At 47.8% G+C, this 17170-nt stretch overlaps 1 protein-coding gene across 1 annotated transcript; it reads right to left on the bottom strand.

The window, feature by feature from the left end:
• Positions 1-13983: 13983 nt before the first annotated feature.
• On the bottom strand, positions 13984-16285 carry Mfsd5 (major facilitator superfamily domain containing 5). Its single transcript, XM_036208213.1, has 2 exons — positions 16115-16285; positions 13984-15564 (listed from the first exon to the last, which is right to left on the bottom strand). The coding sequence occupies exon 2, from the start codon at positions 15544-15546 to the stop codon at positions 14194-14196; it is 1353 nt and encodes a 450-aa protein (XP_036064106.1). The 5' UTR covers positions 15547-15564; positions 16115-16285; the 3' UTR covers positions 13984-14193.
• Positions 16286-17170: the final 885 nt, after the last annotated feature.

The following is a 17170-nucleotide window of genomic DNA, read 5'->3' as shown; positions in this document are numbered from 1 at the left end:
GCTGCGAAGCTTTGTCATGGAAATAACTGGAGGAAAGAGGAGGTTGAAGGTTGTAGCAGTATTCCAGGGACTGAAGGAGGGAAAGAGTCCCACCACAACTCCGATGGGGTGGGTGGGGACCTTGCCCAGGCGCTGGGCTCCCGTCAGGAACTTAGGTGTACTCGCTTTCTTCCTCCAGGCCGCCCCAGTCCTCCCGTTCCCACCACGCCACCCCAGAGGTCTGCACGGGGCCCCTGGGCGCCGACCAAGCCCTTTGAGGGGTCCCCGAGCCTCCTCCGCAGAGCCGCCCCGCTTCCCCGAGGTCAGAAATGGGAACGTCATTCACCTCGGCTTGAGCACGCTCTCACGAGACCCTTCGAGCTTTACTTCACCCAAAGTCGCCGTTCTTTACAAGTCTAGAACTAACTTCCAGTCGGGGGATCCGCCAAACATCTGAAAGGTAGTCTTCGTTTTCCGCGCCAGCTCCTCCTTTCAAATATCCCTCGTGGCCAATCAGCGAGAAAGCGTAACGCCGCCCGGCCGCGTGGCTCTCTGGGAGTTGTAGTTTACCTGCCGCGCTGCCAGTCGCGTGAAACCTGGCTGCGCACGGAGTTCCGTTCTGGACCGGAAGGCACTCCGGTAATTTCCCTCCCTCGCCTCCCCCCACCAAGTAAGGGCTGAGTCCAATACAGTTACTTTGCCTTTGGGATGGCCAACCCCTACCTCCTTCTTTCCTCTATCTCCCGAGCTCAGGCAGGACCTTAAATTTCAAGAGTTAAAATACTAGTAAACCCTCATGGCTTGTGTTACTAGGGAGGAAAAAGGTGTAGTAGCCTTCGATGGATGTATTTTTTAAAGACTGGTTCTCACTTCGTGGTCCTGGCTGTCCAGGAACTTGCTCCTTAGACGGGCTGGCCTCTGCCTTGGAAGTGCTGGGATTAAAGATGCTCCCACCTTTATTTAGCTCAGGCTGAATTCCAAGCAATTCTCTCGTCGCAGACTCTCTAGTGAGGATTTTTTATTTTTTAAATATTTATTTATTATATATACAGTGCTCTGCCTGTTGGTTAAATCGATGGAGGAGAGTGTTGGAGTCACGAGCCATAGTTACCTTTTAGAGTTTTATTGTGAGAGAGAGGGAGAGAGGGAGGGAGGGGGAGAGAGGAGAGAGAGAGAGAGAGAGAGAGAGAGAGAGAGAGAACCAGAAAGATCCTGTGGAGGCAAGAGAGCGGAAAGAGAAAAGGGAGGGACACTGAGGGCCCGCGCGCTTTTAGGGTGGGCCGTGTCCCAGGCTGATGACTGATGACGTAATTAAGGACGGACTCCTTACATTGCCTCCATGTATGCCTGCTCGCCAGAAGAGGGCACCAGATCTCATTATAGAGATAGATGTTTGTGAGCCACCATGTGGTTGCTGGGAATTGAACTCAGGACCTCTGAACGAGCAGCCAGTGCTCTTAACCTCTGAGCCATCTCTGAGCCCCTCTAGTGAGGATGGATACTTTACCCTCTAGTGGGGAATGATGTTTGGTATCACCATTGGCTTTGTAGTGAATCTGAGAGACCAGGAGTTAGACAGACTCCCTGGCAGGCAGACAGATAAGGAGAGGGGCCATGGCTAAGTAATAAAGATGCTGAATTTCCAAGATGGCCAGCTTCTTCCTTAACCTCCTGACAGGAGACAAAAGCATTCTTTCTTTTCTTATTTTTCCCCCTCTTTGTCAAGACAAGGTTTCTTTTGTAGCCCTGGTTGTCTGGATCTCACTCTGTAGACTAGGCTGGCCTCAGACTCACGGAGATCCACCTGCCTCTACTTCCTGAGTGCTGGGATTAAAGGTGTGTGCTACCATTACCCAGGGATAAAATTAATTTTTAAAAAGAACAACATAGTTCTTTTAAACAGGTTAATTACAAGGTGGTCTGTTAATACACACCTATAGTCCCAGATACTGGTAAGCCTGAGGCAGGAGGATCTTAAGTTCAAAGTCAGCCTGAACTACCGAGTGAGTTCAAGGTCATCAGCATGGGCAACTTCATTTAGACCATTTCAAAATAAGAAGTAAGAGAACTGGAGAGACGGCTCAACAGTTAGGAGCAGGTTGGTTCCCAGCACCCACATGGTGGCTCACAAACAACCTGTAACTCCAGTTCCAGGGGTGAGATGGAAATGGAGCTCCTGACCCCTTCTGGCACCAGGCATATACAGTCCACAAATGTACATGCAGGCAGATAACTCATGAAAAATAAACCAGTCTTTAAAAATGAATGAATAAAGTGAAAAGAGGGTTGGGATTGTAGCTCAGTGATTAAAGTAAATGCCTAGCATACACAAAGCTCTAGGTTCCAATTAACCGGTACCACAGTCAATTAATCAGTAATGATTTTAGACATTTCCAGATACTCCTTGTAGGGTAAAGTAGAAGAAAGTAGGTGACCAGTGAAGACATCAATTGTCTTAGTACTAACTTCCTCCTACATTTTAGCATCATGCTTATCTGCATACTCTTTACTGAAAGCTGTGCACGGTGCAAGCCTGTGACATGTGATCCAACACTTGTGAGATGGCACTAAGAGAATCAGGAGTTCAAGGTCTTCTTTGCTTACACATCATATTCAAGGCCAGCCTGTGCTACTTGAAGCCCTGTCTCAAAACAAAACAAAGCTGGGTATAGTGGTACATGCCTTTAAGCCTAGCACTCTGGAGGCAGAGGCCTGCCTGGTCTACATTAGCAAGTACCAGATCAGCTAGGACTACCTACAAAGACCTTGTCTCTAAAAACACAACAGGGCTGGAGAGATGGCTCAGTGGTTAAGAGCTCTTCCAGAGACCCGAGTTCAATTCCCAACACACACAGGACAGCTCACAACTGTCTATAATTCCAGTTCCAGGGGACCTGACACCTATGGCAAAACACCAATGCACATAAAACGTAAAATAAATAAATAAATGAATGATTTTTTAAAAAAAACCACACATAACAAAATGTTCCTGAAATGAACTTAACTCACGTGATTTACTTACTGTGTATGTACTCATAGGAAGACGTGGGCGTGCGTGTGGAGGTCAGAGAACAACTATCAACCTGTAGAAGTCCATTCTCTCAACTATGTAGGTTCTGAAAATTGAGCTCAGGTCATCACTTGGCGGCAGGAATCCTTAACTTCTGAGCCATCTCACCAGCCCTAAGTCCTATAGTTTAATCCTGCATCTGAATCCTAAGCATATAAAGAGGAAAGAGTGGTTTTTCGAGACAGGGTTTCTCTGTGTAGTTTTGGTGCCTGTCCTGGATCTCGCTCTGTAGACCAGGCTGGCCTCAAACTCACAGAGATCCGCCCGCCTCTGCCTCCTGAGTGCTGGGATTAAAGGCGTGCGCCACCGCCGCTGCCGCCACCACCACCACCGCCTGGTGAGGAAAGAACTTTGAACTCGGGACTGGGCAGTGGAGCCAGATTCTAGTCCTAGCTTAATTTGTTCAGTCTCTGTAAAAATGGGTACAAACTGATTACCTGTAATCCCAACACTCTCTGTGAATTTGAGGCCAGGGTTTACATAATGAAGTTCAGGCTATTGAGAGCTACATAGAGAAATACTGAGATAGTCCTACCTTTAAAAAGGGGGGGGGGGGCAGTGAAGGCCAGGCAGTGGCGCATGCCTTTAGTTCCAGCACTCTGGAGGCAGAGGCAGGTGGATCTCTGGTGGATCTCTGTGAGTTTAAGGTCAGCCTGGTCTACAGATCGAGTTCCAGGTCCAAAGCTACACAGAGAAACTCCGTCTGGAAAAACAAACAAAACAAAAGTCAAAAAGGTGGGGGTTGGGGGTAAAGGAACTGGAGAGATGGCTCAGTGGTTAGGAGAGGGTTCAGTGGTTAAGAGCACTCTCTGTTCTTGCAGAAGACCCAGTTCCTCTGTGACCATCTGGAATCCTAGTTCCGGGGAATCTGATGCCTCTTCTGACCTGAACACATGGTGAATGCATGTATATGTTGTAGAGTATTGTTTTAAGGGGTGTTACTTTTGTTTATGTTGCATTTGTTTAACTCTGTGAGGCTGTGTTACTGTGCCTGTCTAAAACACCTGATGGTCTAATAAAGAGCTGAATGGGCAATGGTGAGGCAGGAAGAAAAAGAAGAACAAGAGAACAAGGAGAGGAGGACACTAAGGGCCAGCCACCCAGACACCCAGCCACCCAGCCACCCAGACACCCAGACACCCAGACACCCTGCCACCCAGACACCCAGACACCCAGACACCCAGACACCCAGACACCCAGACACCCAGACACTCAGACACCCAGACACCCATGGAGTATGAGTGAAAGTAAGATTACAGAAGTAAGAGAAAGGTAAAAGCCTGGCAGCAAAAGATAGACGGGCTAACTTAAAGTTAAGAAAAGCTGGCTAGAAACAAGCCACGTTAAGGCTGGGCATTTATAATTAAGAGTAGACCTCTGTGTGTGATTTATTTGGGAGCTGGGTGGTGGGCCCCTCAAAAGAGCAAAAAATAATCAATAACATGTAAACATTCTGGAACACATATACACACATAAAATAAATACCTTTAAAGGGGGAGGAGGGAACCAGGGATACCGGTTGAGTCAAATGTATTTAATGAAATACTTAGGGTTACAGCCTATAATGGTGAATACTTTAGAAGTGCTTTGGATTTCAGATTTTAGAAATTTTGTGTGTGTATAGCATACACATATACATATGTACATACATAAACACACCCATATACATACCTAAATATACATACATACATTATGTCTCGGGGATAGGACCCAATCTAAATACACAGATTTCTTTGTTGTTGTTATGTTTTGTATTAGGGTTTTTTGGGGGGGGTGTTTTTTTTTGTTTGTTTGTTTTTTGTTTTTTGAGACAGGGTTTCTCTGTGTAGTTTGGGTGCCTGTCCTGGATCTCGCTCTGTAGACCAGACTGGCCCCCAACTCACAGAGATCCACCAGGTTCTGCCTCCCAAGTGCTGGGATTAAAGGCATGTGTTACTGCCACCTGGCTTATTTGTTGTTTTAAGACAAGGTCTCATGTACCTAGGCCATCCTAGAAGTTGCTGTATAACTGAAGCTGAGCTTAAAATCCTGATGCTTCTGGGATTGTAGGCCTGGAGCACCACACTTAGTTTAATTACAGAATTTATGTATTTATTTATCTGTGATGCTATGGGTTAAACCTCAAGCATTCCTTGGGCTAGACAAACCCTGTACCACTAAGCTACACGTCCATTTCCAAAAAAAGAAAGAAAGAAAAAAAAAAAAAAAAAACAATGTGAGGTTTTTTGTTGTTGTCTTGTCGCCTCTATGACCCCACCTCCAGTGCTAGGATTAAAGGTGTGGTACCAAGCCTCATAAAAAGCACATGTTGGGGCTCAGAATGCATCTCTGTGGCAGGGCATATCTGTTTAGAATGCCAGGTGCTGGTTTGAACCTCAGAACTATACATAGAGTTATGAAAAGCATGCTAATAGGCTGGCAATGTAGCTCAGTTGAGCTTAGTATGCACAAAGCCCTGGATTCAATCCCCAGTACCACTAAAATGGGGAATACTAGCAAATGTCCACAATCTCAGCACTTGTAGAAACAGAAGGATCAGAAGTTCAAGGTCATCCTTGATAAACAGTGAATTCAGAGCCAGCCTAGGGTACATGAGATTCAGTCTTGAAAAACAAAAACAAACGAACAAAAAAGGGCATGTGGTGGCTGGAGAGATGGCTCAGTTCTTAACTAAGAGCACTGGCTATTCTTCCAGAGGACCAGGTTCAACTCTTAGCACCCACATGGCAGTTTACAACTGTCTGTAACTCCAGTTCCAAGGGATCTGATACCCTCACGCAGACATACAGACAAAACACCAATCAGTGCTCAGAAAATAGTAGTTTTGGTGCCTGTCCTGGATCTCACTCTGTAGAAGAGGCTGGCCTTGAACTCATAGCGATCCGCCTGGCTCTACCTCCCAAGTGCCGGAATTAAAAGCTTGTGCCAACACTGCCTGGCCAAAATATAAAAGGCATGTCACAGCTAGGATGATGTAGTTCAGTGGAAGATTGCTTGCCTAGCATGTGCAAGGCCCTGAGTTCAATTTCCAAAACACACACACACACACACACACACACACACACACACACACACACACCCCACTTCAGAAAATAATGACTAGTATGATCTATTTGTTTCTATTTGTATTATTTTATAATTATTTATCTCTGTGTATGTGTAGATATGTGTACACGAGTCCAGGTGCCTGCAAAAGTCAGATCCTGTGGAGCTGGAGTTACAGGTGGTTGTGAGCCTCTATACATGGGAGTTGGGGATTGAAATTGGGTCTTCAAGTTCTTGACCACTGAGCTATCTCTGCAGTTAGTATTATCCAGTTTTTCTTTTAAAAATCATTGCATCTGCAGGGGGTGGTGTGGGGGTGGCACATGCCTTTAGTCCCAGCACTCAGGAGGCAGAGCCTGGCATTTCTCTGTGAGTTCGAGGCTAGCCTGGGCTACAGAGTGAGTTCCAGGAAAGGCACCAAAGCTACACAGAGAAACTCTGTCTTGAAAAACAAACAAACAAACAAACAAATAAATAAAAATTAAAAAAAAAAATCACTGCATCCAGCACTCAGGAGACAGAGGCAAAGTTCAGGCCAGCATGGTTTACAAAGCAAGTTCCAAGGCAGTCAGGGCCACACAATGAGATCCTGTCTCAATTCATTAAAATAAATAATTGCCAGGTATGGTGGCACACACATTTAATCCCAGAACTTGGGAGGCAGAGGCAAACAGATTTCTGAGTTTAAGGTTAGCCTGGTCTACATAGTGTGTTCCAGGCTAGCCAGGGGTATAAAGTAAAACTGTCTCTCAAAAAAATAATAAAAGGTAGCTGGGGGTGGTGGTGGCAAATGCCTTTAGTCCTAGCACTCAGGAGGCAGAAGCAGGTGAATCTCTTGGTTTGAGGCCAAACTGTTCTACAGTGTGAGTTCCAATACAGCCAGGGCTATACAGAGAAATCCTTTTGTTACGGAATTTTCTTTAACTAGGCAAAGATGCATTACAATTGTTTATGCTGCATGTGTTTAACCATGTAAAGATGTGTTACATTTGTTTATTGCTGCATTTGTTTAAGGACATAAAGATGAGTTACATTTGTTTATGCTGCATTTGTTTAACTATGTAAAGACGTGCTGCTATTTCACCTTGCCTGCTTAAGGCACCTGATAGTTCTAATAAAAAGCTGAACAGCCAATAGCTAGGCAGGAGAGGGGTAGGCAGGGCTGGCAGGGCGAGAGAATAAGTAGGAGAGAGAAGAAAAAAGGGAGAGAAGAGAACAAGGGAGAAAGAAAGGCAGGCAGCCTCCAGCCAGCAGACACAGAGTAGGACATACAGAAGGAAAAAAGGTAAAAAACCCTGAGGCAAAATGCAGATGAAGAGAAACAGGTTAAATTAAGTTATAAGAGCTCATGGGACAAGCATAAGATAAGGTCAAGAATTCATAACTAATGATGTCTCCGCATCATGATAGGGGAGCTGATGGTGGCCCAAAAGAAATCCCGATACACCCTGTCTCAAAAACAAACAAACAAACAAACCTTCAAAAACTAAGGAATAAAGGAAGGGGAAATGATGTAATAATAAGATAATAATAATTAATGGGGCTGGAGGAACGGCTCAGCAGTTCAGAGCATGTCCTTCTCTTCCAGTAGACCTGGGTTCAGTTTCTAGCATACACATGGTAGATTACAACCATCAGCAACTCCAGTTCCAGGGGATATGATGATCTCTTCTGACCTACTTGGACACCAGGCACACATGTGGTACACATACATATATGCAAGCAAAATAATCATACACATAAAATAAGCAAATCTAAAAAAAGATCTTAAATACATCTTTTCTTAAAGATTTATTTATTTTTATGTGCATTGGTGTTTTGCCTGCATGTGTGTCTGTGTGAGGGTGTTAGATCCTCTATAACTAGAGTTACAGATAGTTGTGCTCTGTCATGTGGGTTTTGGGACTTGAACCCAGGTTTTCTGGAAAAGCAGCCAATGCTCTTAACTGCTGAGACATCTCTCAAGCCCCTTAAACACATCTTTAAAAATTAAATTAAAAAATAATGTAATCTAGCCAGGTGGTGGTGGCACACTCCTTTAATCCCAGTACTTGGGAGGCAGAGGCAGGCAGATCTCTGTGTGTTTAAGGCCAGCCTGGGCTACAGAGTGAGATCCAGGACAGGCTCCAAAGCTACACAGAGAACCCCTGTCTCGAAAAACCAATAATAATAATAATAATAATAATAATAATAATAATAATAATGTAATCTAGCCAGGTGGTGGTGGCGCATGCCTTTAATCCCAGCACTTGGGAGGCAGAGCCAGGCGGATCTCTGTGAGTTCAAGGCCAGCCTGGTCTGCAGAGCAGGATCCAGGACATGCACCAAAATTACACACACACACACAGAAACCTTGTCTCAAAAAAATCAAAGATAAACAAACAAACAAACAAACAAACAATGTAATCTGATGGACCATTAGATTGCAGAAATACATTTAACAGTGGCCATAGCTGATGTTCAGGATTAATGAAATCTGACCGTTTTCACATTTGGTCATGTACTACTCAACTTTCTGTTCAATGACAGACCACAGATATGATGGGAGTCCCATAATATTTCTCATCTATTGACATTATGTCCATCTAATTTCTGTAGGTACACTCTATGATGCTCACACAATGATGAGATCAGCTAGCAAGACTCACTCAGTGTGTCTAATCAAATAACACCAATTGCTTCAAGCAACATACACTGCTATATTGCTATGGCAATACAAATGTGTTTTAATATAACACTTACATGTTTTTCATTACATATTTATATTAAATACACAATTCTCTATTCTCATTTGAGCTTTACAAGGAGCCTATATGATTTTGATTTGCTGGGTATTTTGTTTGTCTGAGACAAGATTTCCTTATACAGCCCAGGCCAGCCTTGAATTTGAGGCAATCCTCCCACCTCTGAGAGTTCTGTACTCACAGGTGGTATTTACCTTTAATCCCAGCACTGGGGAGGCAGAGATAGGCATATCTCTTTAAATTCCAGGCCAGGGGGGGGGGCTAAATGGTGAGACCCTGTCTCAAAACAAGCAAACAAAAATTGGCTTTTCGAGACAGGGTTTCTCTGTGCAGTTTTGGTGCCTGTCCTGGATCTCGCTCTGTAGACCAGGCTGGCCTCCAACTCACAGAGATCTGCCTGGCTCTGCCTCCCAAGTGCTGGAATTAAAGGTGTGCACCACCACTGCCACCACCACTGCCACCACCACTCGGCTGAGACAGGGTTTCTTTGGGTAGCCCTGGCTGTCCTGGAACTTGGCTCTGTAGACCAGGCTGGCCTTGAACTCACAGAGATCAGCTTGCCTCTGCCTCCCCAGTGTTAGAATTAAAGGCAGATGGTGCATACCTTTAGTCCTAGCACTTGGGAAGCAGACACAGGTGGAGCTCTGTGAGTTCAAGACCCTGTCCCAAATAATAAAACAGAGAAACAGAGGAGGAAGGGGGGGGGGGAGAGAGAGAGAGAGAGAGAAAGAAAGAGAGAGAGAAATAAATAAATAAATATATATATAAATATGGGGGGAGTGGGAGAGACAAGGAGAACCACAGGATTGGGTTGGGAGAAGAGCAATGTGGAAATGGAGTACACACCCTTGCTCCAAGAAGGCTGTCATCCAGGCCTTGGAACCAGTACTTTGTCTTTCCCCAGGCTTTCTGTCTCTTTGTCCACGTGGTTCTGTGGGATGCTTCTCTTCTCTCCTCAGGACCACTTAAAAAGCCATAGAAAAGCATTCTGTGTCTAGCTGGATGGAAATGAGCAGGGGTTCTTGAGGGAAGATTGTGGTTGGTATCAAGTCTGACCCCAAACTGACCTTCCCACTTGAGGAAGAGGAAAGGAGTTCAAGTGGACTATACTGACAATTCAGCTGCACACTTACGCCCAAAGCAGAAGGTCATTTGGATAGCCTAATTCTTCCATCTGGGCCAGGACCAAGAATAAACATTGCTGGGAACCCCCCAACCCTTGGGACATGCTGGAAAGCTCTGCATCCCTTACAGCCTATTCAGTCACTCGCATCCTCAAAGCCCGATAAACTCAGCTGCATTAGAACAATCGAGAACTAAAATGTAAAAACAAACAGCTGAGGCTGGGAGTGCAGTTCAGTAGCAGAGCACTTATTCAGGATGTCAGTATGTGTGAAGCCCTGGGTTCCGTCTCCAGCATTGAAAAAGATAATCAAACACTTATGTAGTACTTAAAATGTCGGCCAAGTACTATTCTGAGGACCTAAGCACAGTAATTAATTTACTCTTCCTAAGAGCCCAATAGGGTAGAAACCATGTTGTCCTTCCTATCTCACAGATAAGGAAACTGAGGTAGAGAATGGAGGATTTGGACCAGACAACTGGGTCTGAGTCTGGATGCTATTATTTTGTTGTTGTTGCTTTTTTTTTTTCTCCGAGACAGGGTTTCTCTGTAGCTTTGGAGGCTGTCCTGGACATGCTCTGTAGACCAGGCTGGCCTTGAACTCACAGAGATCCACCTGCCTCTGCCTCCTGAGTGCTGGGATTACAGGTGTGCGCCACCACTGCCCCGTGTTGCTATTGTTTTGGGAGAGGGTCTCATGTAGCCCAGACTGGCTTCAATTTGCTTCAAGCTAGCTAAAGATGACCTTGAACTCCTTCCTAACCCTCCTACCCACACCTCACACCTCCTGAGTGTTGGGATTGTAGGCTTGTGCTATTTCACCTAAGGTTTTTTCCTTTCTTTCTTTTTTCTTCTTCTTCTTCTTTTTTTTTTTTTTTTTTTGTTTTTTCGAGACAGGGTTTCTCTGTGTAGCTTTGCGCCTTTCCTGGAACTCGCTTTGGAGACCAGGCTGGACCAGGCTGGCCTCGAACTCACAGAGATCCGCCTGCCTCTGCCTCCCAGTGCTGGGATTACAGGCGTGTGCCATACCTGGCAGGTTTTTTCCCTCCCTCCCTTCCTTCCTCCCTCCCTTTCTTTCTTTTTTTGAGTAAGGGTCCTGCTGTATAGCCCAAGCTATCTCCTAATTTGTTAGGAAGCTTTAGAGTGACCTTGTGCTTTTCTTTTTTTTTTTTTTTTAAATGTTTGCTTTTTTTTTTTTTTTAAAGACACAATTCTTTTTTCTTTTCTTTTTTTTAAATTTATTTATTATGTATACAGCATATATGACTGCAGGCCAGAAGAGGGCACCAGATCTCATTACAGATGGCTGTGAGCCACCATGTGGTTGCTGGGAATTGAACTCAGGACCTCTGGAAGAGCAGTCAGTGATCTTAACCTCTGAGCCGTCTCTCCAGCCCGACCTTGTGCTTTTGATCCTACTGCTGAGCCTCCCAAGTGCTGCGAGTGCAGGCTTGAACGACCATACGAAGGATCAGTTAACTGTGCAGCCTCAAGTAGTGTACCTTCGTGGGGCATCAACATCTCATTTGAACCATATGAACTATTACCATAAATGGATCAGACCGTAGCCTACATGCTCTCATCCTGGTCTATCTCTGGAGGCAGAGCTTGGGATGGAGGAGCAAGGCTGAAGACTAAAACCCAAACCCAAGGGACAGAAACAGTGTGTGTCATGGCAGAGTCATAGGGCTGGCAACAAGACAGAAGCTTTAGTCTGTTAGTCTGTTTATCACTCATTTGCTACACTTTTTTTTTTTTTTTTTTTTTTTTTGAGACAAAGAGTTTTTCTATGTAGTCTTGGCTCTCCTGGAACTTGCTCTGTAGACCAAGCTGGCCTGGAATTCACAGAAATTGGCCTTCCTCTGCTTCCTGCATGCTGAGACTAAAGGCATGTGCTTTCTTACATGACTTTAAGTCAAGTTTAAAAAAACTAAAACAAAAACAAAAAAAAACCCCACCAGCAATACAATGCACAGCACATAGTAGGTACTCAGTTTTAAAAAAGTTTACAGTGATAGGGATAACCCTAAGCTGCCTTCCAGAGCTTCGCACACTGAGTTGGACGGAAGAATATGTCCTTATCTGACCCTTTGAAACAAGCTCATCAGGGACAAAATTGAAGGAACTTCCTAAGTCTCCCTTTCCTCTACTTCCTTATCATTTAAAAACACGAACCCCACCCTCACCATAACTCCATTGGTAAGCACTGTCATCTATAAAACAAATCACGCTGGGCGGTGGTGGCGCATGCCTGTAATCCCGCTCGGGAGGCAGAGGCAGGTGGATCTCTGTGAGTTCAAGGCCAGCCTGGTCTACAAAGCGAGTTCCAGGACAGGCTCCAAAGCTACAGAGAGAAAACCAACAAATCACTAGCTTGGCATGGACATCTGTAATTTGGGAGGCAAGGCAGGCAGGCATCAGAGACTTCATGGCTAGACTGAGTTGCAGGCCTGACAGGACAGCATGTGAGACCCTCCCCCCCCATCTCAAAAACAGAAAACAACAACAACAACAAAACCAAATCATTAACTAAGCTCTAGATTCCCATCTATTCTAATAGGCTTCTGTATGAGCCATTCTTGACTAGGTAGATGGGAGGTCAGCTGTTTCTTCTCCAGACACACAGTAGGCACAGCCATCGGCAAAGCACCCACTTGTGTGTACATATGGCAAGGCTCAAGTGAATGAGACAGTTTCCTCCTGCCCTCAAGAGACCATATGATAGGAAAAGACAGAATGTCTGCAGATAACTATAAAATACATCTTGGTCCAGCTCAATGGGGCAGAAAGAGGAAGTTAAGTTATTGCAACAGACTTTCTTTAGCTTTGAGATGAGGTAGGATGTGGGGGGGTGATACCTGCTTCTGTACTTATCCTCAACTTCCACAGCCTGGGTGGGGAGACATTGCCTTCCCCAAACTGAGTGGGCATTTGGGGCTATGGTCCATTTTTCTCCAGTCCTCTGGCTGCAGAAACTCTTCCATCAGCTTATGCTATCTCTCCACACAGGCTGGCACTTACAGGACCTGGAACATCCTGAATTTTTTCTAAGACCCAAGGAAAGGTAGTTAATTCCTTTCCAGAACAGGTGGGTCCCCCATGCCCATCTCAAGCACATTCCAAGACACACCCTTGAACTACTCTCCCTCCATCCCCACCCTTCTTAAACCAGGCTCCGTTTCCCTTGAGAAGCCCAGGTTCTGTTGGGAGGAGGAAAGACAGATACAATCAGAGGCGAGGCAGGGAGGAGCCCACAAAACTGGTGTTCCCACTGGTCGTATTTCCTGCCCTGATGACTTAGTAGCCTTCACTCAGGCTGGGCGGGGAAGAATCAGGTACAGACAAGATGTCCCAGTCCCTCAGTCCTTTACCACTCTCTTCTTGGCAGCCCTTTGCTTATGTTTCATGAAGGGACACAGGACCTCCTAGGCCCAGATGGCCCTGAACCAATGGAGCATTTGTAGTCACAAAGGCTGAAGGGAGGCAAGCATGCATGTTCATAACAAGCTTATTTCCTACAGGAAAGACCCAAGTGTGTCCTAATGGGGTAGTCACTGCAGTACAGTAGCCCAAACCTGGAATCTTTGTTCAACAGCCTGATATTTGGAGCTGTGGACACATGTTCAAAGATCATCTTCCCCCTTTGGGGCTAGAGAGATGGCTCAGTGGTTAAAAGCCCTTGCTGCATAATCATGAGGACTAGAGTCCAGATCTTAGCATCATGTAACCAGTTGAGCATCCTGCACATGCCTGTAACCCCAGCTTCAAGAGATCATCTTCCCCTGCATGTGGACCAAGGATTTTGCTTGACAACTGGAGAGGGTACCTGGCCCAGTCAAGAGAATGAAGGGTTTAAGAGCTTCTGGTCCTTTCTACCCAGTTGTGCTGAGAGGCATTTCACAGCTCTGGCTGACTGGTTGAAGACGTTAGAAATAGAAAGTGTCTGCCGGTAATCTCATCTCTATCTCAAAATCTCCATTTGCCCCTCACCAGAAACAGAGATGGGTATAGCAAATCCAATCAATGATCCATTGAAAGTGTTTATTTTTATACAGCAAGGGGGAAAGGAATCACACAGTCCACTTTTGGCACCTTTCCAGTCCCTCACCCCCATGCCCTTCCCAATACAAAGCACTGGCAAGAGGGGCTGCAGGACAGAGTCACAAAGTGAGTCACACAGGTGGGTAGGCGGGATTCCAGAGTCCATCCCAGGCCCCTTGTCCTGGAAAAAATCAAAGCTCAGGGGCATAGGGCTCCCCTGTGGGTGAGGGCACCCGCAGCTCAGCATCATGCCTCACCACCGTGAAGAGTCCCACCACTGCCAACAGGGCCATCACCATGACGGCGGAACAGATACTGAACATGTTCCTCGTGCCAGTTTTTCGGTCACTGTCATGGAGGACAAGGAGCCCTAGACAGGCCAGTAGGTGCAGGGGCACTCGGAACCAGTTGAGAACACCAGCCTGCTCTGTCTCAGGGATCACTTTCCTTCGAAGAAAGCTCATGCTGGGAAAGTAGAGCCCGCAGGCCAACTCAATAAGTAGAAAAGCGATGAAGGATTCCACGGGATTTTCTTGGCCTGGGCTGGTAGAGAAAGTCAACATGAAGAGAGAGAAGACCACAATGAGGACGGCAAGGGAAAGCAGGTGCATGGGCTGAAGGTGGTACCTCTTGGAGGTGGCGATGCGGTACAGGGAAGAACCCAGCAGGCTGGCAGCCATGAAGCTAGAGAACACAATGCCCAGTGGGGCCCCATGTGGGTCCAGCACAGGTGTCCAGAGGAAGACAAAGATGAAGATGACACTCTCAAACAGGGCTTGTATGATGCCCAGCAGCAACACGCGGCGGTCAGACAGGAGGCAGCGTAGGCCTCCAGCACAGGTCTTGGAGAAGGCACGCTGACGGTCATAATTCTCTCCCCAGTGGCGAAGGGCCAAGGCCCCTGCCAGAGCCAGAAGAGGGATGGCGACCACAAAGGGTGCTACAGGACCCAGCCCCATCCAACCAGCCACAGCCTCAGCTGCCACACCTGCTGCCACAGCCAGCACATGGTTCCAGAAGGCAGCTCGGGCAAAGGTAGCTGGGATCCACTCGGCAGGGAAGTCATGCCGCTCCACATGCTCATGGACGTACCAGGCCTCAAAGGCTGAGAAGAGGAGAGCAGTGGACAGTCCACCAAGGGCTCGGCCCACCAGCAGCACAAAGTAGTCTTGAGAGAGCTTGGTTAAGCAACACAGAGAATAAGTGAGGGAGAAAAGGACACAAGACTTCTTACGACCCAGCCAGTCCACAAGGGAGGAGGCCACCAGGCCAAAGAGGACTGTGGAGGCAAGGCCACAGACATAGAGGATAGCAATCTGGCCCTCCAAGAAATGGTAATGCTGATAGAGTTTATACAGGTAGGGGGCTTGAAGCCAGTCTGCTGCCAGGGCCAGAAAGTAGACTTGATAGAAGTCTAGTTGAAACTGAAGGAAGGAGGGGTTGCTGCAAGCCCTTCCAGGGGGCTTGGCTCGGCATCTTGACAGCTCCAGGCCCAAGCAGGAGGCCAGGAGGCCCACAAAAGACAGGTAGGCAGTCACCAGCATGGTGGGCCCCCGGACGACCTGGGGAGAGAGCGTTGGTCATAGTCACATCCATAGTCTAGGTAGCACCGTCAAGGGGTTGGTCAGGTGTCTCAGCAGAAGGCAGCTCCACCCAACTCCACTGTCAATTCCACTCCCCCAAAGAGCTGAGACCGGAGGGACCAGTCGGGTGGGTGAGAGGAGTGGTTATCTCCCAGGCCTCTGTGGGGCACGGACGGGTGAGATAGGGAGAGGCCAGCGCACTCGCCCCACCCTGGCCCGGCACAGCAAGGTGGGACTCCTTTCAGTAACCCCGGTCCCGCAGGTTCTAAAGGGGCTGCTGCCCTTCTCCATGGTAGCTTCCGTACGCTCCTTCTGTCACCTCCCATCCTCGCTGATGAGCCAGTTTTGGAGCTCGGCGGCTCCACATCTATCCCGAGCATCCCTTCCTTCCGCCCGCGCCGGCCTCTCCCATCGCTTCACGGTCACGCGCGTGCACGGCAGGTTCCCCGTCTGCGGGTCACGCTATCCCCCTGCGCCCCCTAGCCCCAGCCCGGCGTCCCCTCACACGCTCACGCTTCGCCCGTCTCACCTGCTGCCCCGGTCTGCGGGGACGCCCCGGACACGTCCGGCTCCAGGCCGCCGGGCCACCCTCCCCGCACTGGCTCCGGCTCCGTTCGGGTTCCAGCAGCGCGCCCGCCCCTCACAGCCTGCTTCCGGGAGCCGGGCTGGCCCGTGGCCGCCGCCATGATGGCCCCGTCACGTGACGGGGGCGCGGCGCTGAAGCCCCGCCCCGCCCCCTTGACCCCGCCCTGGAGCCCAAGAGCCGGTCCCGGGCTAGCGACCGCAGAGGCTCGCGGTGTCTGGTGGCGTGGTGTTCGGTGACATGGGTTCCTCCAGCTCGCGGATACCCGCGGGGTCATCCCAGATGAAAACGTGTCTTCTCTGTTTCCCTCCGAGCCAGCGGCCACCGCTTGCTAATGAACTCCACTGCCCTAAGCCCAGGCTACTCCAGGGTTCGCCTCTTGCGTAATGACCTCCCGGCCACCAGTCAGTATTGTCCAGACACCTGAGGGAGGCGGTGTGGTGTAAAGAACTTGGACTCCAGGCTGCACATAGATGGAGGTTCCCATCTCACTTTACCAGCTTAGCCAAGCCTCGCTGTGAACTCGGAGGAGAGCAGTGTCCGAATGCAGAAAGAAAGGGCTAAAGGTTCACTGGCCGCATAGAGTTAAAAAACTTCAGCCCTGGAGCTCAGCTCCCACCTCCTGCTACCTAGGAACTGCTTTATCTTGCGATGTTTGTTAAGTTTTCTTCAGCCTCAATTTTATGTCCTGGAGACCCTCCAATGGCTTCCCTTTGCACTAAAGATGGAAGTCAAAATCTTTCTGATGGTGTACAAATGCATCTGTCCCGGGGCTTTTTGCTGCTTCCATGACCTCATGCTCCACGACCCTGGCCACTGCTCTGTCTACACTTGCTCCCACCTGGGCCTCTGCACACTGCTTCCTGCAAGGTTCTACGACAGATAGTTACCTCCTCCACTTTTCTTTTCAAATGTCATGTTATTGGAGAAGACTTCCTACCATGACATGGTGGCTTAGGTAATCCTTGCACTTGGAAGGCTGAGGCAGGAGAATTACTGAGA

Source organism: Onychomys torridus, chromosome 16 (assembly GCF_903995425.1).
Source record: "Onychomys torridus chromosome 16, mOncTor1.1, whole genome shotgun sequence".
NCBI classification, from domain to species: Eukaryota; Metazoa; Chordata; class Mammalia; order Rodentia; family Cricetidae; genus Onychomys; species Onychomys torridus.
Note: the sequence above shows the minus strand (reverse complement) of the source record. Positions and strands in the feature narration are given on the sequence as shown.

Excerpts from the sequence above, each read along its gene's own strand:
- Mfsd5 (XM_036208213.1), bottom strand. The coding sequence starts at position 15,546 with ATGCTGGTGACTGCCTACCTGTCTTTTGTGGGCCTCCTGGCCTCCTGC.